This window comes from Pagrus major, chromosome 4 (assembly GCF_040436345.1).
Source record: "Pagrus major chromosome 4, Pma_NU_1.0".
NCBI lineage: Eukaryota > Metazoa > Chordata > Actinopteri > Spariformes > Sparidae > Pagrus > Pagrus major.
The window spans coordinates 4,845,436-4,870,134 of NC_133218.1; the positions used below are offsets into that span (position 1 = coordinate 4,845,436).

Here is a 24,699-nt window from a genome sequence, read left to right on the forward strand (position 1 = left end):
TTATAAAACTCTTTTTTTTTTTTTTTTTTTTGAGCTTTTGGATATGAAGAAAAGCTTCACAGCATTCCAACGCATTATTAGCAAAGATTCATTAGGAAAAGAAAAAAAACAGTTAATGTACACAACAGTGATGATAGGCTATCCTTGATCCCTTATCCAAATCACCTAACAGTACACTAAATAGCTGTGCGACACCATTCTTGTGAGCCACAGTGGATTGTTTGTAACTTATTGAGCAAGAGACTCTGACAAACCCTAGAGCTCAGAAACCACTGGAGAAATTTTCTAACATGCCTAACATTAGTCATGCTGCAACTGCTGCTGACTTGCTTATACATGGCACGTTATTGTAGACCCAGTTTAATATGCAACAGAATTTTAAATAATATATAGTAGGGGATCCCTGCTATGTCTCTCCATTACCTAAAAATGTTGCAGACCCCTGATCTACAGTAAGTAACAACTCTTGAACTGGAGCTCATATGTGGTTCTTTTCATGCTGTGTAAGGACTCCATCCACGACCCTGTCCACACCATAACCGGATCGATTTCCTCCCTGTCAAAGTATTGCACTCAAGCAGTTCCTCTGGTTTCTGCTGAGTTGACGAGTTCAGAAATGGTGTTTATCATATTCAGCAGCAGCACTGATGACAGCTTCTGGAGGATGATGGCTGCTGTTTTATGCTCTAGTCAAGTCAAAAAACAAATCAGAAAACTGAAGCCATCCTTTGTATAAGATAGTGATATCTTATAAAGATGACTAGTTATACATATAAAGATGAACTTATCCTGTTGCATTTTATTTTTATTTAATTCTTTCCAGCAGCAAACAGAGGAGAACCTGTGTTGTTGTTTATGCTGAAAGGATGGTGTCACTTTTATATGAGCAGCTCCAAACATACAGAAATTTTATGGCATACATATAAAGTATATTTGTTAATATGAAACATGTGTGACATTTTGGCTACAGTGGTGGAATCAAAGTTGTTTGTCAAAAGTAAATCAAACCGCTGAATCAATTAATGGAGTTAAATGTTAATAAGAAAGATGTGTGGGTGTGCAGAGTGATGTCACCAGTCACACTTTAACCAAAATCAATAGGAGTTTATCAGATGTCATCATGTGTATAAGATCACTCATTGAACTGTTTTCAAGAAATCAAGAATCTCCCTTCAGTTTTTCCTTCTTTATAGAAGGCACCCTTACACATGTGTGCTTTCATAATGAGCTTCTCCTCCTCCATTTCAAATACAAACTAATCCACGGTGGGTCCGGCTAATGGCAAGGTGTGAGCATGGCAGACATATTACAATGACAGCCGGCGAGACGGCCATATGGTTTCCTCAGACAACGCCACAAGCGAGTGGAGGGACTACCGCTGGCACCACCTGGCACACAGACCGGCCCAGAAAGTGACACACAAGGTCACAAACACCTCGTCATCACCTCAGACAAAGACAGAGAGTGCAGTGGGTGTGGTGCTTCAGTCACTGCTAATACTGCTATATTTTTACTGCTATTACTGTGTATAATTAAATAAAAAATAATCACAAACACAAACATATTCTAATAAGTAGTATTAAAGTCATTTTTCAGGACAAAATGCAGAGTAATTTTAAGTTTCAGCTTCTAAAATTTGAGAATTTCCTGCTGTTCTTTGTCTTATCTGATAGCAAATTCAATTTTTGGTACAACAGAAACTAGCAATTTGTAGATTTGTATTGGTGCTCCATAATATTTTGATGGGCTTCACTATGTTCTGACACCAAACCAACAATTGATTATTCTAGAAAACAAATATCAGATCAATCAATAATGAAAATGTTAGTTGCAGCCTTAAATAAACCTACTACACTTTATTTTAACTGCTGGTTTTGCTTTGTTTTCAGTCCAACGGCAGGAATTATTATAAAGTTTCATATACTATGTGTATTGATGCTTATTCTAAAGTCATCTATGTAAAGTAATATACCGTGTACATGTTTAATTGCATGTATGTAAAGGGAATTTCCAACACAATGTGCACAATGCTCATATTCATGAATAAGGACAGACATGTGACAGCCCCCCAGTGAAATTAATATAATCAAACATCCCTTCTCTCTACGTCACCACATGAATGCTCAGTAGTAATTGTCAGACATAGCAGCAAACAGGAGGATCCTGCTCTCTGAGCAGGGGGAAGAGAGACATAGTTTACTGACCAAACACTCTGTAACGGTGATTACTGTTGGTATATAGAGCTATTTAACACGTATTTTAAAAAGAAAACATCACTTACAGCAGCTTAAATATTTAAACTGTAAACATAAAATTAGTACGGTCAAGTCATTCGAGTCATTGTGTCTCAAGTCTTCAACCTCCAAGTCAAGTTGCAAGTAATCAAAACTGACTCGAGCCCAACAGTCCGCTTTAGTTCAGTCAGACTAAACTAAACTGCTGCTGGATCTGGATTGATGTTTGAATCCAAATCAAATTGTACTCACTCATAGATACCAGCTTCTGAATATGCCAGATTTTTTTTCATCAAGATCCATGTGTTATTCCCTGAGAAATTCACGAAAATGTTGAAAAAAAACCCAAACCTGCAATGTTAAAGAAAGTGAGAGATAATTCCCGGATCTGGCCCTTTATCCAGATCCGCACCAAAAGTTAATGGGGTCTACACTGGGTATCAGTCTCTCAGCATGTTCTTTTAAGGTTAACAAGTGACCAGCCATAAGGGAGGATATGCTACAGAGTTGTTATAACCTCCTCTGCTGAGATCTGTAGTCTTTTGAATCAGCCACAATGAAATCTGTAGAGAGGAAACTTACATTGACAGCAGAAGAGAAATCACACTTGTATTATTGAATACATTTTAGTTTTTCATTTCCTCCTGTCCTGTAAGTCACTTAAATTATTGCATACTATAGCCCCAGGAATCAAATTATATTTTCAAAACGTTAATCTCCTGAAAGGCTGCTGTTTGTTATGCTGTAACCACAGAGCAGAATCCTTGTTAATGGAGATTTATTGGGAATTACAGATCAATAAGAGTTGGTAGTGATCACAATGTGGTGCCTCTGGCGTACTGAAGCTGTTGGCACCTGTCCTGCACATCTGCGTCACAATGATTCCTCAGCTGAGCCACAGCTTCAGGAAATGAGCTGCAGAAAGAAAATGAGGTCTAACTTAGAGTGGATCTGTGTCTCTGTCCTGCCAGTCATCCAGATGAATATTATCACATCTCGTTTTTTTCATTTTAATGTTTACTCTTGACTGTGGTAGATAGAAAGCTGTGACACCAAATGTGTGAAGCACTGAATGCAGCTCATCTGATTTCCTCGTTATACCTCATGGACCCTCTGAACCCTGTGGCTCCCAGCAGACATTATTTCCTTGCAGGTAATTAGTTCCACCTAAATTGGGAGTCCCTTATGTTATTAACTTTTTGAGGCCACATTAAAACTCCTAGTCACCGTAACAATTATAGAAAAAGCTAATGCGTCATCAGAACCTGTAGCCTGTCTTTTTTTTTTTACATTTTCCATTGAGAAGGGAGAGTTGTTTCATATTTTCTTGAAATTGTACATTCGCACACATACATGTATGAAGATTTGAGTTTCCATGCGAGTGTGGTGAGAACCTGAGGGGCAAAGTTAATAGAGAAGATGTCAAAGACCTTCATTGCCTGCTCATATAAAGTGTCGGAGTTTGTTATGCTTGTGAATCATTCTGTCTTGCTTAGTCATGCTGTCTCCACTTATCTTTTCCTCTTATATTGACTGAATTGATGTCCCACTTCACTTCAATGTCAAGTTTTGGCAGAGACTGCTGTCTATTGGTTTTGGGATGTGTCTCTTATCTTGTTAGCAAAGCCTTTAGTATCTTTGGATGTGTGTTAAATGGAATTTTTCTGTGGGCGGACTTCCTGCTTGCTGCCTTTAGGCTGACATTCAAGACATAATGAGTTTGTTTGTAGTTAGCACCTACATTACGTCTGACAAACTGTCACAGCCCTGGGATTTGTATTTACGACAGTGGCGTTGCACTGTGGGGGGGAACCAAAAAATGATTTGCTTCCTGCAGTGTGAAGGGGAAGTTTGAAACATCTTTATTGTATTTATTTAATGTTTATTTGTATAGGGACAAGTATGCAGCATAAACTGATGCCCCACACTACAGCATTTGTCCCTAGATGGGCCTTTAAAATCCATAAATCCCAACAAATACACAAGAGACAATACAAACACAAGCTCAAGAATAAATACATACAAAGAACAACGTAAAACACACATTGAAAAACAATACATGCACAGTAAAACATCATAAAACCAGAAGCAGCAGATCATTCATGACTACATGATTGATTCCTCTTAAAAAAACTGTTTCTGTTTGAGGTAAAAATGATCCGAGTCAGGGTCAGTCTTTTAGGTTTCAGGTGCAGAGACACTGCTGATACATTTTCAAGACCTTACTGGAAGACATAAATATTTTATTATTCTAAATAGAGTTTGTTACGGCTTGATAATGCATCTGGAGTGAATCTTCAGGGTTCAGTGAGGACATTGCATGTAAACACACACACACACCCACAGGATTTCAGTGAGGCATGACCCGACGCTCTTAAACAAATCTCTGAGGAAATAAAAAAAGAGGTCAGTGGACTGAAGTGACATCAAACATTGATGACATCATGACCGACATCAGGAGGTTCCTGTCAGCTGTTGTTATGAGCCACTGCCCCTCTGTGGACTCTGTGGGTTATTGCAATAACATGAAGGCTGCCTCAGATGTCCCTGTACAATAAGCAGGCCTGCTTTGTTCCGTTGAGTCATCTCACTGATGTGATTTCACTTTTATTGTGTTATATTGGTCTTTCATGTTGGCATCAACAACAGCTAAGAATAGTTTTGTTCAGTTATATCATAATACATGAATACAGGTAATGAATTACTTCCCCTCAGTAACACATTTTTTTGAAGTATTTTTTTCTTATCTTTTATCTTTATTTATTTTATTCTAATGTATTGATTTAAATCCCCACTTACATTATTTTTTATAATAAAATATGGTGTAATATGTGCTGATATTTTTATTTTTTTCCCCTACATGTTAGGTATCAAAAAATAATCAAATTAAAGGCAAAAAAACTTTTAAATACATTACCCCTTCCTCCTGGAATAATCTACCGAAGGACCTCAAATTGTTAGAGGTGATTACTATGGGGGAGATCATTTTCATTTTCAAGATCATTTTAAGACTTTAGATTATGAAAAGAGTACTCTTTGTTAATGTGATTGCATTTACATTTTACGGAAATCATTTTAGAAAAAAATACCTGTTTAAACATCATTATAAAATACATTTTTTCTTCGTTTTGCTTGTTTTTGTCCTTTATCTTGTATTGCATTTTAGCTGGATATTGTGTTCACACCTTTCTAATTTGTGACATTTCAGGTCACTCTTGAAAAAGACATTTTAAACTCAAAGAGGCTTTTAGCTGGTTAAATAAAGGGATCTGTAAATGTTAATGAATCTACTTCTGTCACTGTTTCAGTCCGGCCGCCTGGAGTCTCATTACCCAAAAGTGTGTGGCCACCAAGGCAATGTGCTGGATATCAAGTGGAATCCCTTCTTTGAAAACATCATAGCATCGTGCTCTGAGGACACATCCGTAAGTAACACCACACTCTTTTTTCAAGTCTGTTAACTCAGCGTGATTATAGAGGGTAATGGGATGACTTTGAGGAGGTAAAAACATCATGTATCTGTGAAATCACGAGTCTGTTAGATATTTAGGTTGAGGTTTTGCCCAGAAGGCAAAGAGGTTATTGATTCAGAGTTTGTACTGAACACACTGGTGATTCGATTTTGTCTCACAGCTGCTCTGGTTTGTTGTTATGAGTCTGAAAATGGCAAACAACAAATGTGAAATGTGTGTGAGCAAGGCACAAATCCACGACTCTGCAGTAGCTGACTACATAAATGACGCAAGACATATTAAAAAAAACATCAATCACTTTTACTGTTAATCTCAGATGTTGCCTAACATACACTAAAAACCTGTGAGCCTTTTTTCCGAGTACATGCACCTGTTACATTACTCTGCTGAGCATAGTAAAGCCATGATAGCCGTGTGTCCTGTATAGTGCTTTCACTTGTTGAAGGATAATCTCCTCTGGTCCCACACAGAGCATCGAGCCATAGCTGTAATCCAGATTAATCCTAATGCAATGGGCTGCATTGATACTGTGTGCTATTTTTGATCAGTGGGATTTCTAGCTGTGTCATACTGATTGTAGTTTGGAGCTCATATTAAAGAGCTATGAAAAATGTGAAGTGGCATCTGACAAAAACAATACAAAACCTCAAGGTCTAAAATCTTATTTTAGCTCAGGTTACGATGGCTTTAGGATTTTAGATATTACAGAAACATCCTAATTTAAGAATTTCATAAGATAGGATGGCATAGATGTCTTAAATTAAAAAAACAAAACACTTTTGTTAGGTCTGTAGGCTAACACGATGACAAGGAAGATACGGATAAACGCTGAAAAATTATGATTGACCGGCCACCCTCAAACCATGACTGTTAGAGATGCTACCACTGATGTTAACACTGATGTTAGCCTGTTGGAGAAGCTAATATCACTGTTAGCCTGTTGGAGAAGCTAACACTGATGTTAGCCTGTTGGAAAAGCTAATCTCAATGTTAGCCTGTTGGAGAAGCTAATCTCAATGTTAGCCTGTCGGAGAAGCTAATCTCAATGTTAGCCTGTTTAAGAAGCTAAAACGGACGTTAGCCTCATAACTTCAAACTTCCCAGACCATGTATTAATGGGAATACAGTATATCTTCTCCTCCATGACATGATTAATGCCTCCGACTAAGCAAAGCTAAAATTGAAACCCTTTCTTTCCTTGTCCATAATAGCTAGCTTGTCAGTCACAAGTGAAGTGAGACAGCTGTACTCATGGATAGAGGCAGCCAGGTTGTGTACATTCTAAACACAGATACAGGCGTGACAGGATGAGTGCTGATTGAAGAATAAAGTGAACAGTTCCAGTTAGGATTTCTTTAGAGAAGATACCAGGTCTGATACATGATACGACACAGCCAAAATTTTAGGATTTATTTTTGTATGATGTGTTATCTTTGAAACTTGGTGACACGGTGAAGACATTTTTCTGTTACGAGGCCCTTTAGGTATGTTTGTGTGTCCACTTTATGATGAGAGACTGTGTGTTCACTTATGTTTTCTGTGTGTGTGAACGTGGCAGGTGCGAATATGGGAGATCCCAGAGGGCGGTCTGAGGCGCAACATGACGGAGGCGGTGCTGGAGCTGTACGGCCACAGCAGACGGGTGGGTCTGATCGAGTGGCACCCCACCAGCAGCGGCATTCTCTTCAGCGCTGGCTACGACTACAAGGTACCATCACATCAGTAACTCCAAACACAACAAGCAGGAATCAACACAGTTTATCACTGAGTATCAATGATTAACGAACGTTAAATAGCAAAGAAAAACAAAGTCAGATTCCATTCACAAGCTCACAACATAACAACATCACTGGTTCAAGCACTGCAGTCATCTAACACCTCCACCCGAACAATCCTCCCCTGACTGTATCAGATTCTGATCTGGAACCTTGAGATCGGCGAGCCGGTGAAAATGATCGACTGCCACACTGACGTCATCCTCAGCATGACCTTCAACACAGACGGCAGCCTGCTGGCCACCAGCTGCAAAGACAAGAAGCTGCGTGTGATTGAGCCGCGCTCCGGGGTAGTCCTGCAGGTGAGAGGGAGGAGGGTGGTGTTTTTATGGGAGTGTGCATGTACATAGAGGGTATCATACTATCATACTTTTTTTATGCGCTTTATCACATTTGAATAATATAAAAAGATCATACCACAGGAATTTAAAAATATAGTGTAGTGACAAAATGTATCTGTGCATTTAACCTCACATATTATCATTACCTTGCACTATTTACTTTACATATTGACTTTTGACCTCACGTTTTATTACTCACTTAAGCACTATATCTGTGCAAGTTACTTTAACATGGGGTGAGCAGTGACCTATGTGTGTGTGTGTGTGTGTGTGTGTGTGTGTGTGTGTGTGTGTGTGTGTGTGTGTGTGTGTGTGTGTGTGAGAAACTGTGTGGGCACAATAACATTGTGTTTAGCCATCTGGTCTTTGTCTCTGAACCTCCCTCTTTGAATTAATATCTTTGTTGTCTATAAACTGAAGTATGTGGACACTTTTAGTCAGGACCCCAATTAAGGGAAATGTTAATGAAACAGCGTATAATGATATTTTAAGCAGTTGTGTACTTCGATGTTTTACATAAAATTTGGGGAAGGCACAGTGCTTTTGCAATGTGACAATGCCTCCAAGTTTGGTGTGGAAGAACTCGCCTGCACTGAGCCTTGACCTCAGTTCCATCACACATTTGGGATGAACTGGATCATCGACAGCGAGCCAGACCTTAATGGCCAACATCAGTACCCGACCTCTGCTGTTAAATAAAACTAAAAAATGCTACAGCTGGTTCCAACCATTTTTCAGCCACTTAATTAACATTTGGCCTTGATGGTCTTGCTGCCTGATCACCATGAAATGGTCTCTGATTAGACGCATGTGCCGAACCCCTGCTGCACCAAGTGGAGGTGATCAAAGCCAGACAGCAGGAGGAAGAGAAAAAGGGAAAAATCATGAAAATGTTTTGTACCTGAAATACAATTTAACTTCAGAAGATTCCAACAGAGCTTTAGTTTGTCTTTAAAAATATGTTTGGTGGTTTGCAAAGCTTGTAGACTGGATGAATTATTAAAATCTTCATGCCATTAAAACATTCACAGTATTCCCATTATGGAGCCTATACCATCTGGGTTGTCGCCTGCTCAAATAATAATCATAAAAATGCATTTTAAGTGTTCCTATGCACTAATCTTTAACCTCCAGTTGACAAAAATTTAGCTCAATGAAAGTTGTCACATCCTTTCTTTGTTTTATAAGTCACAAAAGTGATTACTTGCTGTCTTTGTTTCACCAGCAAGCCAGTTGTAAGAACCACCGTGTGAACCGAGTGGTGTTCCTGGGCAACATGAAGCGACTGCTCACCACAGGGGTTTCTCGCTGGAACACCCGGCAGATCGCTCTCTGGGATCAGGTTAGACGACACCGCCATATGGCTCATGCCTGTAATGCCTGAGTGGGTGGAGCTGGTGTGTGTGTGTGTGTGTGTGTGTGTGTGTGTGTGTGTGTGTGTGTGTGTGTGTGTGTGTGTGTGTGTGTGTGTGTGTGTGTGTGACTGTGTGTTAATTCCCTGTGTGTGTTGCTCTTCCCAGGAGGATTTGTCTATGCCAATTGTGGAGGAGGACATAGACGGCCTCTCGGGACTGTTGTTTCCCTTCTATGATGCTGACACACACATGTTGTACCTGGCAGGAAAGGTAATGGGTCACAACAAGGAAATAATTGTTATTATGACTGTATATATGACTTATTATTCTCAGAGTTACCAAATTTAGACACATATTTAACTCATTTTGGTATATTTTTCTATCATACAGTCTCGAGAATGAACACAACTGTGTAGTACATTGAGGTTTTCATTGTTATGAATAATAATAAAACAAATAAAAATGATAGTGTAGTGTACACAGGTGTGTAGGAGAGGTACAGGCAGAAACTCCACACACTGTTCTGGAGAAAATGTAATAAAACATCTTGCTCACAGTCTAAGAGAGACAATAACATTGTGGTATATCTGATATTGCTCTGCTGGTGTTGCTCCTACAACATTATGATTAATGTTGTTCCAGGACCACCATTGCAACTGACCAATCGTGCTGTTGCGATGTCATATTGTTAAAACTCATGTTGGTGATATGTTATGTTGCTCCAGGACTGTCATTTCAACTTAGGAGAAACCAATGAAGCTTAAATTTGGAGCAAGCTATTGTGGTTGAATGGGTTAAAAACTGGACTCTCATCTAGGAGATGAGTGATCATGTCCCATTTAGAGCATATTATTATACTGATCACTTATTGTTTTTACACTAAACCCACTTATCATCTTCAGTTTATTTTCAGTGTTCTGTCACAGTTTGGTTTAGGCAACAAAAATACTTGGTTAGGTTCAGAAAAACATGGTTGGGTTAAAATGGACCCTTTCACAATGTTAAGCACGTATTTGAAAGGATAACTTGTCCCATGTGTGTATTTTTTTCTTTCTTTCTTTTCCCCAAGTCACAAGTAGACAAGTCCCAGTAGACCACACACACACACACAACTTCAAACGGTGTAATCTCATTATCTCAGTGTGCAGTGGTGTAAATATTCTCGTAAGTGTGCAATAGTGTTATATTTTTGGAGTTTTTGTTACTTATTTATATTGTTTCTACTGCTTTTTACTTATATTTATAGATATTTTTTACTTATTCATTGCTACTGTTTTAATTGATGCTATTTATTTTTGCTATCCCCTTGCTGCTATAATATTACAAATTTCCCCGTTGTGGGAATAATAAAGGATTATCTTATCTTATCTTATCTTATTTAAAGCTACGGCATTACAGAATCATGATTGATCAGTTACAATGATTCTCCAGGAACAACACCAACACAGTGATATCAGATTGTTCCTCACAGGGTTGTAGGCAGTCAGCACAGATTTAGAGCGGCAAATACCTCACAAAGTTATAAGCTTTACAAAGGTAAATATGTCCTTTTTGTAGCCATAAGAGCATGCATGCATATACATAATTTGCAGTGACAAATGAATAAGAGAACTGAACTGGGATTGAAAATCTTTTTTAAATTCGGCCATTTTGCATCCTTATAACTAAAAATCTAGAGAAGTAGGAAGTGCCTCATAAATGAACAGAACAAACAGATCAAAGTAATATACTAATAATATATATAATTATTATATAATATATAATCACTAAAATGATTGACTGAAATATATGTCTGTAATGACTGCAACTGACTGAATGCACACAGCACACAGCACTTTACCATGAAGCACAGAGCACTTTGACTGTGACGGTCACTGAAAATACTGACTATAGCACTTTATATGATTTTATGTTGTTGATATTCTGTTTGTCCTTTTTAATGATGCTGCTCTTCATGCCTTTTAAATTGCCCCTCGGGGACAAATAAAGTGTTTTGAATTGAATTGAATTGAATTGAATTAAATTGTTCTTTGTAAATGAGAACAGTTTGCTGAATGTCTTTAAAAAATGTAAGATTTCAGATATCTGTTACTTTGAAGATGCAAAGTCACACATTTCCCCACATGTTACTGCATTGGCATGTTTAAAACAGCAAAATACTCTGAGAAGTGCTGTAAGGTTTTAGATTATTAAAATGCCTTTTGAACTGGTTAGATGGTCGCTCAACAAAAGATACATTTGTACTTTCCTCATCTTCAATACCCTCCGTTACTTTGAACTTCAGTAATTTGAAGATTGTGGGTAAAACATTTAAAGCAGCAAAATCTAAGTCAGCACAGTCAGCACGAAATAAGATGACAGATGACATCCTGTCTGTGATGTAATGGCCACAATCTGGTGTCCTAACAGGGGGACGGCAACATCCGTTACTTTGAGATTACAACAGAGAAGCCGTACTTACAATACCTGATGGAGTACCGGTCCCCGGCGCCACAGAAAGGACTAGGTAAGTCATTTGTCGACTAGTAACGTATGATCTCTCCCGCTTAGAGCAGAAAGAGAGATCCTCACCTCTTCATTTGCATCCTTTAGAGATGGGGTCTCAATATTGCTCTAATTAGTGTTGCATGGCTGAAAGGATCAAAGAGCCATATGATTCTAAATATTCCCTAATTACAGTTTTATGAGCTTCTCTAACTGGTCATATTGCAGCAGGTTGATGTGACTACGGTTAGCTATGAATTCTGGGAAGTCATTTCAAGTTGTCACCACACGCCTCTGTTCTCATCTGCAGGTGTGATGCCAAAGCACGGGCTGGATGTGGGAGCTTGTGAGGTGTTCCGCTTCTACAAACTCGTCACCTTGAAGGGTTTGATTGAGCCAATTTCGATGATTGTGCCAAGAAGGGTGAGTAAGTGAATGAAATAGTGTAATTAACTCATTTGATTCTCTGATTAAGAATCGTTTCAAACCCAAGCAGAGCTGTTTGAGACAAAGAAATCTAGTTTTAGACAGTGCATTATAACCCTTTTTCCTCTAAATATTAGATAATCAACTATGTCAGATCTAATCAATAATATGAGAATGTATGTGGTGTTTCCTGGTTCACAGTCAGACACCTACCAGGAGGACATCTACCCCATGACAGCAGGAACAGAACCTGCACTGTCCGCCAGTGAATGGCTGAGCGGCAATAACAGAGGTAAACAACTCTTGGATTGGTTTATACTGCTTTAAAGGTTTGAGACAACATTTTAACAGAAGCACCCGTTCTATTTTTCCCAATTATGAAGCACGTTTTCAATTTAATTTTTCGATTAATTGATTAGTTGTTTGGTCTATAAAAGGTCAGAAAATTGTGAAAGATGTCGATCAGTGTATCCCCAAAGGCCAAGATGACGTCCGCAAATATTTACTGTCATAGAGGAGGAAAGAGAACAGAAAACATTCACATTTAAGAAGCTGGACTTGGAGAATTTGGACTTCTTTTTTCCCTTAAAAAATGACTCAAACTGTTAAACTGAATTTCAAGTAGTTACGAGTCATTCGATAGCCAAAAACTGATCTATCAACTCCTGTTGCAATCCCTGTGTCTTTCTTTTTTGTTTTGTTCTTCGTTGCCAACTCTCTCACACAATCTCACCGAACATATGGCTTCTATTGTCACCAACATTGTGCAGACTCCCACAGATACTCACTTTTAATCAAGATCATACAACTTGAACCAGGCTCTAATTAGCATTTTCACTGGGTTTTTAAATAAAGCGTCAGCAGGAAGTGGTTTTTTTTGTTATCATCTCCATTCTTAATGGTCTGTCTGCTCTTACCATCAGTATATCTTATAACAAAGGCGGACAAAGAGAGCGTTACCTTCTCTGATGTGGAAATAATTTCATGTTCATCAAACATTCAAACACTAGAGACTCTAGTGTGAAGGCCAGTTTGTAGATGACCAGAAGACTTGCGCATATGCATGTCCACAAGCTAAAAAGCTGTCCCAATTAAAGGAATTAGATACACCCAGTTGAAGACCAGTACGGAGCAATAATAGATTCCCTGTGGTGATCTGTGAAGGACTTAAGCCTCTTTGTGCTTTGTGTTGGTTTTCTCATGTTTAGGAGTGTTTTTGGTCCTTTGTGTAAAACAGACCCAGTCTTGATGTCCCTGAAGGACGGTTACCACCGGCCAAACCAGTTAGTGTTCAAGGCCCCAGTAAAGGAAAAGAAGAGTGTGGTCGTGAATGGGATTGACCTGCTGGAGAACGTACCACCCAGGACAGAGAATGAGGTATGAGGAGGATTGAAGCTGGGAATCACTCTACACCGGGGGTCCTCAAAGCTTTGATGACTGAGGGATTTAGGGAGTCAGCATGTGATTTAGGGAAGCACACACTGTTCTGTTTTCTGAAGTGCTGTGTCTTCTGAAATTTTGTTGTGTTTTGCCCCTCAGGGCCGTTGTTATTTTAAGATTTTTTTCACCACAATATGTTTGAATTCACTGGATTATTCACTTCATTTTGCAGCCGATTTTCAATCAAACAACCATCACAACCAGCTCCCACCACCTGATTAATGATTTCCAGACAGGCAAATTTATAGCTCTTGAACTGCACCCTAAAAAATGTTGTGCTTTTCATATATTACTCTGCCTTTTTGTTATGTATTTAAAAAATACAAACTGCAAACTGGAGACAATTATCATTTTAGCTTCTCTGTGTTAATTATAAATTGGATGGGGGAGATATTTTGGTAGTATTGGGATCCAGATGCCACATTATCTGGACTTTGTGGACTAGGTTAAAGTAGTCAGTTTATTACATGGAGAAAATGACAAACTAACAGACTAATTGAGCATAAGTGTAAAAGTAGCCCTGGAAAATGCCAGAAATGCCAAAATTATTTTGTTAAGCTAACCGACTAATTGAGTTCAATCTTGACCTTGAAAACAGTCTCACCTCAAGGTCCATTTAATAGCTGCTCTAGAGCTTTTGATTATATCACAAATATGTTATTAAATATAATCATTTTAAACAGCAGGATAATTAATCCATACTTAAGGACTTCCTGTTGTGACCACAAAATGTTTTTCCATCTCTGCACATTTGACAAATTTCCTCCTCGCCTTTCGCACTTGCATGTTAAAGTGTTTTTGTTACATGCATGAGTTTCTGTTTTTCTCCACGTAGCTCCTGCGGATGTTCTTCCGGCAGCAGGATGAGCTGCGGCGGCTGAAGGAGGAGCTGACCACCAAGGACGTGCGAATACGCCAACTGGAGCTGGAGCTCAACAACCTGAAGAACGTTAGCCCCAACAACGTCTGACCTCTGACCTCTCAGCCTCCTGGACTGGCAAAGCTGCTTCCTTTGCCCCCAATTCTGACCTCCAACAAGCTTCTGAGCCCTCCCACCCCTCTCTTTTGATATATCATAACTTCATTCCTGCTGCCCTGCATAGTGCACACGATAACATGATAACTGTTGGATAATGTCTTAACTGGTGCAATTACTGGATTATTGTAATAATTAAAGAAATGATAAATAATGGAGGCAAGGCGGCGCTCATTGATCCCCACCTTAACATGAAATCGATGAGAGGGAAGGTTTAAGATCCAATTAATTGAGGTATTATCTGTGTTTATACAACTTAATATTCCTGATCCAGCACACTCTCAAGTGTTAGGATCAGTTATATTGTATTTTCTGCCAGATTTCCTGTGTGTTTATTCACTATGCCTCCCCTCGTCATTCACATGGCAATACGTTGATCACCATGCAAAGGAGCCCCCACACCCGTCCTCCTGTTACGACCAAACCATCATCCTGCGCTCACTTTTTGCTGAGGCAAAACTGGAGGATAAAAAGACTGCCACACTGGCTCCTATTTCTCTTCCCTAAGGCCTTAGACCCTGCTGCAGACACAGATTGCAGCGAGCTGCAGCATCCTCTCAAAATGGCTGACGTGAAGTGGTTTTGCAACTGACAGACGAGACAAGCTTTTGCAGAAATGGATCATGTTTTCCCACAGAGCTGCTTTCCCCCTAGGTCCCCTCTCACTTACGAATGTTGTTGGCTGTAAATTTACTTCACAATACTGACATATAGCTACACAGTTGCAGTTGTTCTTCTCAAGGAATGTGGATAGTTCACTCACTGGAAGTATTTTCATTCTTCATTTAAAACGGAGGGAAAGCAGCGGGGGAGACATGGATCCAGAGGTGGAGGACTTGCAAAACTACTCGAATATAGTCTCAAGGGAAGCTTTGCTGGCTGTTCTTGGTTTTTAGGGCTAATTTTGAGGATGGGAGGGTAATGTATATTTGCTTCTATTTATTTGTCACATTTGACCTTTTTAGCTAATAACATGTATATTTGTTAATCCCTTTGTTTTTGTACGATGTGGCTGCGCAAGTTAATGATTGTGATGCTTGATAGATTTTTGCTGAATGTTTCTGGTTGAAATGGTACAAGATGTGTGTGACACTGTACCTTCAACGGTATTAGTTCTTCGACTCCAACAACATAACTTCACATAAGTTATAGAATTGTATTCTTGACTCTTCCTAACAGTGCAGAAAACTGTAATAATAACCATCCTTTTACATTTAAACTAAGTATATCACTATTACTGAACTGTGTTTACCTGTAGATGTGTGATTTTGCTCTAGAGACTCCGGTTCATCTACATCTCCTTCTGCACTTGTACCATCAACAGACTTTAGGCTCGATTACAGTTTAAATGCCTCTGTTTTACCAATTAACTGTATTCTTGCCTGCAGACTGAAGTTTAAGAGAAAAGGACACTGGATTAACATTTGATTGTGCCACCCAGGTTCAAGCAGTTACCAAAAAGATGCTGCTAAACATGCCATGTGTCTTTAATCCAGGTTCAGTCAAATTCAGCCAGTTCTTAGCACTGTTTCTGCTCTTTATGGTCACTGAAGAGGAAAAGATGAATTGGCTGCTGGTAGAGCATGAATGGATTTGATGCCCAAAGGAAGTAGAACATAAGTTAAGGATTGAAGGACACAAGTCTCACATCATGGGGGGGTAAAGGCTCTTAAGCTTTTGAGCTTCAGTTAAAACAATCAGAATAAAAACCCTTTGAAAGTAGACTTGAACCAATGACACAGTCATGGTAAACGTGTGTGTGTGTTTTGCAGGAGAAATTAAAAGGCTACAGTGAAAGTAGACAGTGGGAAAAGGATCTACCAGAGACAAATCAGCTTCAGAGGACAAACGGGTGAAGTTGCAGTTGGAGTAATGGCGTGTCAGGGCTTCTTATGTACAGTAGGTGTAGTGAGGACTTAAATCCACCACTTAACTGTTCATTCATGGGAGGGAGGATTTGCAGGACAGAAAAGCTTTCATTCTTTTTTAAGATACACATTTTTCCTCTTACCTGTAGTGCTATTTATCGATCTAGTTTTGCTGTGACTTGCCAACTTTTGGAGATATTGGCGAAAGTAATGGAACTACATGGCACTCAGCTCGTGATGTTCCAAGCACCAGAAACAAAAAATAAATTTAAAAAACTGAACAGCAGTGTCTCTTTCCGGAAATCATGACCCTGTCACTCAAGATAATCCACAGTGCTTGTTGTGAGCAGTTTCATGTAGGAACTATTTTAAGTATCACTGTGCCAAAGAAGCACGCATCCACTCATTGTGACAGAGTAATGTAAACATTAATGTCCACCTCCTCGGCTGAGCTGTAACATTAGCTAGCCTCTTATCCAGTTAGTAGATGCACGCTTCCTTCTGCACAGTGATACAGTGGATTATCTTGAGTGGCGGGGTCATGATTTCTTGAAAGAGACATTTGCTGCCCAATTTTTTAAATGCATCATTTTGGCTTTTTGAGCACCACAAGCTGAGCGCCATCTGAGTTCCATTATATCTGAAAGAAAACATCACCAAAACAATGGTGATTTATAAATATAAATAGCACTACAGATGTTATAGTTTATGTTTATGGAGGGCTGAAACTGCCAAAATCTGAAATAAATGTATTTCTGCTTCAGAAGTCAGTGGCCCTTTAAATTTGCATGATGAAGCAGATATTGATAAAGAAATGTAAAAATAAAATAAATTAATAAATAAATACATTTTTAAAGAATTAAGAAAATTCATAAATAAGAGAAAATTAAGTGGTTAATAGTTGAATTAATACAAAGGCAAATTAAAGCAGAAATATCAATTTATATCACATTTTATTATAAATAATGCCTAAATTTAATGTCAATATCATTTTTGTAGCATTTAATGGCATATTGATTAATTGAGCTATTTATATATTTATTTTTGATTTTGACAGTTTCAGTCCTCCATGAAATGTCCTTTAACAATGACTGAAACGCTCCTCTACATTGATAACCTTTTTGAGAAACAAGTAAAACCCCATCTTTACTGAGCTTAGTTTGGTCTTAGGTAGTGCTGTAGGTCTTGTTCATTATAGAGTTAACAGTATCTCACCTGTCTGCTGTGAAAAATAAATCCTTGTTCAGCTTTCCATGTAGAGAAACAAAATGATCATACCTGATGACTTCAAACTGGAGCTTTTCTGTATATACACTTTACCATTTGACTTGACTGTCGTACAAGGACCACAACGCAACAAAACACATATATAAAAAGGGATTTATTGAAGTGAATGGGAGGAAAAAAGAAACAATTTGGGCTGATGACAGTGGATTTAACATAGAGTGAAAAATCACTGAGGTAGGCCAATTTGACCATGACGTATAATAGTGAAAACAAAGTCCAAATAACTGACTGTTTTCCAGAGTTTACACTTTGAAACAATAAATTTTCAATGCACATAAGTTGCGGCTGTAACCTCCATTTATATCAAGTACTTCTCTACACTACCACCACAAATTCAAACATTGCCACCTGTGTGTCACAGAAAAGAACATGGAGAAAGTGATAAATGACTTCTGATGTCAAACAGTTCTCTTTATGGAAAGATTATGCATACAAAGTTATGTTCAAATTCAAGAAATGTCACACTGCGTTACTTTAGATAAAGCAGCATACATATTTAATATCTTATTACAATTCATAGTTTCACCTCAGTTGTCTGTTCAATGTCTGCCGTCATCAAAGAGAATACAAAAAAATAGATTTGGTCATTATTTACAAGAACACGTAATTTCCGAACTATCAAAGCTGAGGGTTTAAGGAGGAGGAGCGGCTTTGACAAGGGCAGACATTTTTTTTGTTATGATTTAAAAATATGCCCTGTGAGGGTCACACTGTGCATGTTCAGACACAAGTTTCACACCAGGACAGCAGAGAGTATTGGCATACTGGTGACACTACAAATACATAACTTACATTTAAAAAAACAGAAAGTACAATGCAAAAAAATAAGTTTAAGACGAGGAGAGGACAGCCATACATGAAATCCAGTAGTTGACTTTAAAATGTATTAGACATGCACTCTTTTTTTGTTTCGTTTTGTTTTTTCTTTTGAAGGGGGGTCTTAAAATACATCAGAAACTGGTCTTACACAAACGGTGAGAAAACAAAAAACATTTCTTAAAAAGGTTTATCTTTGCTAATATTTGATATTACAAAATTGGTGTCCACAAAGCAGTTAAAAGTGGACCGTAAAGACTGGAACACAGGAGCATCAAAGGTACATAAATTTAACTTATTTCTGCAGACAACCCCGTCTACCTGACTGGCCGATAACAAAAACCAATCCTACTGCAATATGAAACTGGGGGAAAAATACATGGGGTTGTTGGGAAGTGACTGGGAGATACAAGTTTTAAACAGTTCACAACTTAGCTTCGAGAGGACTCTCAATCGTCGTCATCTTCCTCCCCTTCTTCATCCAGTTCCCTTTTTCTCTTCTGACCTCGCTCTTCTTCTAGAAAACAAAGAGGCGCATTTAAAGACAAACACCACGGTCTAGTGAGTGACTGTTTCCTGGTAAACTTCTCTTTCAGGTTAATGCGTCATGACGACAGCAATGCTGGCTCCTACTGTACGCAGTTTTCACATTACAAGACAGATTTACGTCGCTTTGTGATGGACAATAAAGATTTTCTGAATCAGCCGAGTCCCAAATCTGTACTATGTACTAATTGTAAGCTTGGTTTAGAGCTGGGACACATATCCTGTGTGAGCATACAGCCCTTCACCTGTTATTCTTTTCATGTCTGAGAGATATTCTGCAGATATAGACATTAAAATTGTAGTTAAATGCTGGTATGATGTAGATACGACCATTTTTGCAGAGACTGGTGTGGAAAAAAATTGCAAGACATTTAGGAGCTTCCAGCTAACAGTGCCTGGTGTTAAAACAGCTCCAGTAACACTTCAACACTTCAGAAGAAAAAAAATGACTATTTCACGTTGGTAAAAACACATTTCTGCTTCTTTGTTGTTCTTCTTGTTGCACAGCACACAATGTATTATTTCCTGTTAGCATAAATCGAGGGTTCCTGCTGAGTAGCACTGTGGAGCAGTGTTTTTACAAGTGGGTCCCTTTGTTTGTATCGTGCACACGCCAAAGGACACAAGGGCAATTGCACAAGTAAGTGGGCACCATGGTACAAATAGGAAGCGAAAATCCTGTGTTTGACGTGATACGAAGTCTTGTGAATGTTTTTTTCTATGCTGCTGTTGCTGCACATCACATGCACAGACGCTGTAAATGCACCAACAGGAGCAGTGAGCTAGTTAGCAAACTTGGATGCAAGCAACGTGCGATTATGCCTGTCACCATAATTACTTTTTGTTGGACGACATGTTGTCTCAGTTATTTATATCATTCTAAGACTATTTTATGCCACTGATATGATAATATAAGAGGATAATAACATAGGTGAAACATTTCAAAGCACAATTAACTTTTAATTTTTAATATTCAGACATTGGAAATAGAGTGTGACATTTTCTTTTTAAAAAGTGCAATATGTATAATTGCCTGCCTATTGAAGTCATGCTCCAAACAAATAGGGGGCAGCATATCACCAGAGTAACCGCTAACTGCTGCTTAGTGTAGCTGCTGTTAGCTCATAACCGTGCAGCTCGCAGTCGTATTCATGGACTCTGGACTGGGAGCTCGGAGCACCGGGGCAGTGTCGGTGTTGTTTACTATCACACTATCACCTCTCAAGGTACAAACTGGCTAGTTGGTTAGCATGCTAACTTCAACAGATATCTCTGCAACACAATACACAGATGACCTCGACACAATGTCAAAAATGTTATTTCTCCACATTCTGTTTTAATTTAACTTTAGTTAATTTTCTAATGTTTTAAACCAAACTTAATATACTGTATGGAGTTGGGAGGCGCCTTCAGAGGTGAGGTCAGCCACTGTTCTGTTTTACTCACCTTCATCATCTTCATCATCAACCTCTCTGTCGTTCAAATCTTCTTCCTCTTCCTCCTTTTTAAAAAGACAAAGTTAGTCAAGATATTTCAGACAGAACACTTTTACATTTACTAAATGAAAAATCTCATTCTCATCCCACCTCTCCACTGAGGTCCTCCTCTTCTTCTTCTTCATTTTCCTCTTCATCCTCCTCTCCCTCCTCTTCCTCCTCGTCTCCTGGTGCTGTATCTTCATCGTACTCCTCCTCGTCTACATCTGGGTGAAAGCAGTCTGTGGTTAATTATTAGCCAAAGGAAAGCATTAGCATATTAAAGAGATGCTAGAAAGAACAAAGCTATCCACATGACCTCTGACTCACCATCTTCATCGTCCTCGTCATCGTCCAAACCCTCTGCGTAAACCTCAGCGTCAGAGTCTGGTGCCTCTTTGTCGTCTTTGTCGTAGCCGTCCAGGTACGTGAGCTGGGGTAGTAGCTTGAATACGTTGTCTCTGTATTCGTTCAGGTTTGTCACTTCACAGTTAAACAGATCTAGGCTTTTCAGCGTCCCCAATTCTTTCTGTCAAAAGAAATATCAAGTTTGATGAATAATACAGCCAGCTGCTTTACATCGAGTACTTTTTTAAAAGTACTCTCACTTACCAATGGTTCTATTGTGCTGAGGTCTTTAATCTTGTTGCCACTGAGGTTGAGATGTGTGAGGTTGGGGCATTTCGCTGCCAGAACTTCCAACCCTCCTGAGATCCTGTTATCGCTGAGTTCAAGCTGTTGATCAATCAAACAATGAAAATATGTAAAACCTTAAAGCCCAGAAGATATATAATTGCTTTACATAGAAAAACACCCACCTTTTTGAGTTTATTTAGCTTCGGCAAGTGGGCAACTGTCGTCAGTCCGACGTTGATTGTGCTTAGAAACTCCAGCTCCTCAAATTCGTCTGTTAGACCTTCGATCTTTCCTTCATTTGAGCGACAGTTGTCTAGCACAAGTTCTTTGACCTGAAGAACAAACAGAAACATCTAGTCAGAATATGTCAAATGAATAAATAGCTGAAAATATGTCAAAGGTCAGAGTGCATTAAATACGTTCTGGGTGTGTTCATTTCTTTGTCCGGACATTTCAAGGTTTAAACTTTTTTGATAAAAGTTTGGTTTCAGTCGTTTTATTTGGAAGAGATGCTCTAATTCCTAGCAAAGTTGAATGTGACTTTACTTTTACAAGTCACTTTGGACTTAATTGTCTGCCAAGTACAGACTGTGAAAATGTAATGTAGTATTTGGCACATGAAATCGATTGTGTTTCAGCTTCTGGAAAGCTCAAGATGTTCCATTCAAGCAATTTTCCTGACTAGGCTTCATATTGTGGAGAGTTAAATTCAGGAGCAAGCTAACACAGATTGATCTACATTAATTTTACCTTAAGGCCATATCTGTTCTCAAAATAGCTTATGGTATATTTACTCAAGTGCTTGTACCAGAGTGGCACCATTTACTGTCACTTTATACTACAGTTAGTTTTGGAGAAGAAATTCAAACTCAAATGTTAATATTTACATTATTAATGAAGCTACAAAGGTGGCAGGGTCCGCCACATATAAACAAAGTAAAACAGTAAGAAACTGTGTTGTCCTTTAAAGTCAGTTTGTTTATTCAGTCATGAACATTTAGTTTGTTTAGCCATACAAAAAGAAAGGTCGATTAAAATATCTTGTGCAAAACAACACACAGCACCTTCACAGTTGGCTCTACATTGACGAAAAACATAAAAAAAAATGCTGCTTTCAAGTTCAACTTGTAATAACAATCTAATAATGTAGGCTATATATAATAATATAAACGTTATTGTTGATGAATGATAGGCTAGGTGTGTGCTTTATTTAGGCGCAAGCAAACTTTTGAAAGCAGGACTTTTCATTTTAAAGGAGTAAATATTTTCTAATTGTGTGGTATTGCTGTTAGCTATTGCTATTAAGTATTAGTATACTTCTCTTAACACTGTTTATGCCTACATAAGACTGCTTAAGCATTAAATAAAAAAACTTGACAAAAAAATAAGAAAAATGTAAGAAAAAGGTTCTTACATGAACCTAGTCCTTCGGGGCTAGCTAAACAAAGGCATCACAGCCTGTACTACAGTGTAAGAGCGTGTCAGCGCATTGATATTTCATTAGTGTGATGTGCGGTCACAGGTGCGCTGTTATCGGATATTTTACTGCGGCCTTGAACGTGACTCAGCCAATCAGCACCGAGGACCGGAACTATAAACACTACCGTCCATCATTAGATCAATACTCCGTTCACACACATGTCATCAAGTATCGCGATGCACTGGCTCTGCTTTCATTACGTAAATATCACATTTAGCTACTTTTCCAGTCCGAGCAGATGTAACGCGACGGTTCGTAGGCGTTTCTTTTCGAGGTGAAGTGTAATGAGAGATGTGTGTGAGCGGCGCAGATGCACATTAGTCAAAACAAGTCGGAGTGAAACAGACCTACGAGTCGTGCACAGGGTCATTTGTGAGTAGGAGGGGCAGCTGAGGCAGATTAGATAGCTGCCAGGCAAACGTTTCATTGTGTCTTGTGCTAAACAGTTGCCGATTGGATCGATGGCGTGTATAGACTCCTAATAATACGAAGGTATGATGAATCGTTCGTCATGTGTGTCGAATGAACGGGGTGTTCGCTGTGTTTCGTATTGCCTTTGTTTCTCGGTAAAATGGCGGCTTGTCCTAGTTCTGGAAAACTGGAGCAACGACGCGGCTCGACGATTTGTTGTCATTGTGTGCCTCGGCCTCTCGTCGACACCGACAGAGCCTCGATGAATCCGGTGGACGAGCACCGAGCGGTCCAGAACGAGGAGCGGGAGTGTGTTCGTGCCTCGCGCCGCCGTGTTCACGGATAACGGTCCATGCTAGCGCCGCTTTCTTCGGGGCCGTCTGTGCGCACCGCGGCTCCGCTCCTCGGCTCGCAGGCTCACCGGTGCCGAGCTGCTCCGTGTTTGAATGCACCTCCTGCAGAAATAAGCGAGCTCGGCCGGACAGTTTGAGCGACCGTACGTGCAGAATGCAGCTCAGATCGAGGCTGTGATCTTTATGCATCATTGATAATGTCATGACTTTGAGTATCCGCATCCCTTAACGCGCCAAGCGCACGGCTTAAACATGTTAGTGTGAAATGCATTTTTCCAGTCAGTCACGGCACAATCAGACGACGAGTAAATAAACAACAAGAGGGGGGTTTAAACCGAGAAAGGGGCTGCGTTCGTAGATGAAAAGTTACAAATATGGCTCCTCGTACTGCTGCTTGCCTTGTTTATACCGCTGGCATATAGAAAAAGCTGTGCTGCATTCTCAAACTGCTCGTGAAAAACGTGATGTTGGAGCCGCACAAAAGTTCCAGCAGCGTCCCCGCAGCACCTGCCGGCTGTAAACACGCTCTCAGCAATGTGACCCGACCTCTCCATCATCTTTTAACTTGTAAGAAACTTTGACTCCCCCACGCCAAGACATCACACGAAAAGATTCTCCATTAGCTGAGTGTGAAACGGTACCGAGCGAGATGTGAGGCCAACTTACGTCTGACGGAGTGCGGTTCCGCAACTCTAGATGAATTCTTTTCTTCATGTCCATCCTGGATCAGCGCGCCCGGGATATGATACACACTTTTAAAAAATTACTGCAAATGCAACTAGCACCTCCAGAACAGACTGCTGTTGTTCATTCAAACTTGATCCGCTCGGTGGGCGGGAGCACGTCTCGGGATTGTCGTCACCGCCGACCAATGGCAGCGGCTAAATAAAGAGGGAACGGATTTACAGAGGCACGGGCCAATGGAGCCTCCCTTATAAAACTGGGTGGGGTTTTGTTGTCGAAGTTTGGTTGTTTTGTTAACTTAAGTTTACATGGTTAATGCAATACTTAGATGATTAACACTGAGCACAAGCGATGGGAGAGAGATGCCGCATGTTTGTCAGTGCATGAATAATCAACATCAAACCCTCCACATGACTTCAAGCCTTGTTTAGAGCTGGTGATTATGTGGAGCTCTTATTTATTGTCATAAAACAACATACACATAACACATTTGTCCCAATGTTTACAAAACAAGTAAGAAAAACAAAAGAAAATCACTCCAATAGAGGAATTTTAAAATAATATGTAACAAACAAGATG

The 24,699-nt window shown here is 39.3% G+C and overlaps 2 protein-coding genes across 2 annotated transcripts in view; one reads left to right on the forward strand and one right to left on the reverse strand.

Annotated features, from left to right (window-relative positions):
• Positions 1-16,291, forward strand: part of coro2ba (coronin, actin binding protein, 2Ba) — a 52,855-nt gene extending 36,564 nt beyond the window's left edge. The window contains exons 3-12 of the mRNA XM_073464443.1: positions 5,543-5,659; positions 7,266-7,415; positions 7,620-7,784; positions 9,049-9,165; positions 9,344-9,448; positions 11,588-11,684; positions 11,973-12,085; positions 12,290-12,380; positions 13,326-13,465; positions 14,364-16,291. Coding sequence (XP_073320544.1) covers positions 5,543-5,659; positions 7,266-7,415; positions 7,620-7,784; positions 9,049-9,165; positions 9,344-9,448; positions 11,588-11,684; positions 11,973-12,085; positions 12,290-12,380; positions 13,326-13,465; positions 14,364-14,498 — 1,230 coding nt within the window. The 3' untranslated portion in view covers positions 14,499-16,291. The remainder of the gene's footprint in view (positions 1-5,542; positions 5,660-7,265; positions 7,416-7,619; positions 7,785-9,048; positions 9,166-9,343; positions 9,449-11,587; positions 11,685-11,972; positions 12,086-12,289; positions 12,381-13,325; positions 13,466-14,363) is intronic.
• Positions 16,292-17,798: 1,507 nt separating this feature from the next.
• anp32a (acidic (leucine-rich) nuclear phosphoprotein 32 family, member A) lies at positions 17,799-24,283 on the reverse strand. Its single transcript, XM_073465188.1, has 7 exons — positions 24,103-24,283; positions 21,375-21,524; positions 21,169-21,291; positions 20,887-21,085; positions 20,668-20,783; positions 20,528-20,582; positions 17,799-19,052 (listed from the first exon to the last, which is right to left on the reverse strand). Exons 1-7 carry the CDS (start codon positions 24,154-24,156, stop codon positions 18,985-18,987), a joined length of 765 nt encoding a protein of 254 aa, XP_073321289.1. The 5' UTR covers positions 24,157-24,283; the 3' UTR covers positions 17,799-18,984.
• Between the last annotated feature and the right edge of the window lie 416 nt (positions 24,284-24,699).

What these genes read in the sequence shown, in the direction of transcription:
- anp32a (XM_073465188.1), bottom strand. Translation starts at nt 24,156, where the DNA reads ATGGACATGAAGAAAAGAATTCATCTAGAGTTGCGGAACCGCACTCCG. An exon ending in TGACGAGGACGATGAAGATG is followed by an intron (nt 20,784 to 20,886) that starts GTGAGTCAGAGG and finishes GCTTTCACCCAG; the next exon opens with ATGTAGACGAGGAGGAGTAC. An exon ending in TGATGATGAAGATGATGAAG is followed by an intron (nt 19,053 to 20,527) that starts GTGAGTAAAACA and finishes TTTGTTTTCTAG; the next exon opens with AAGAAGAGCGAGGTCAGAAG.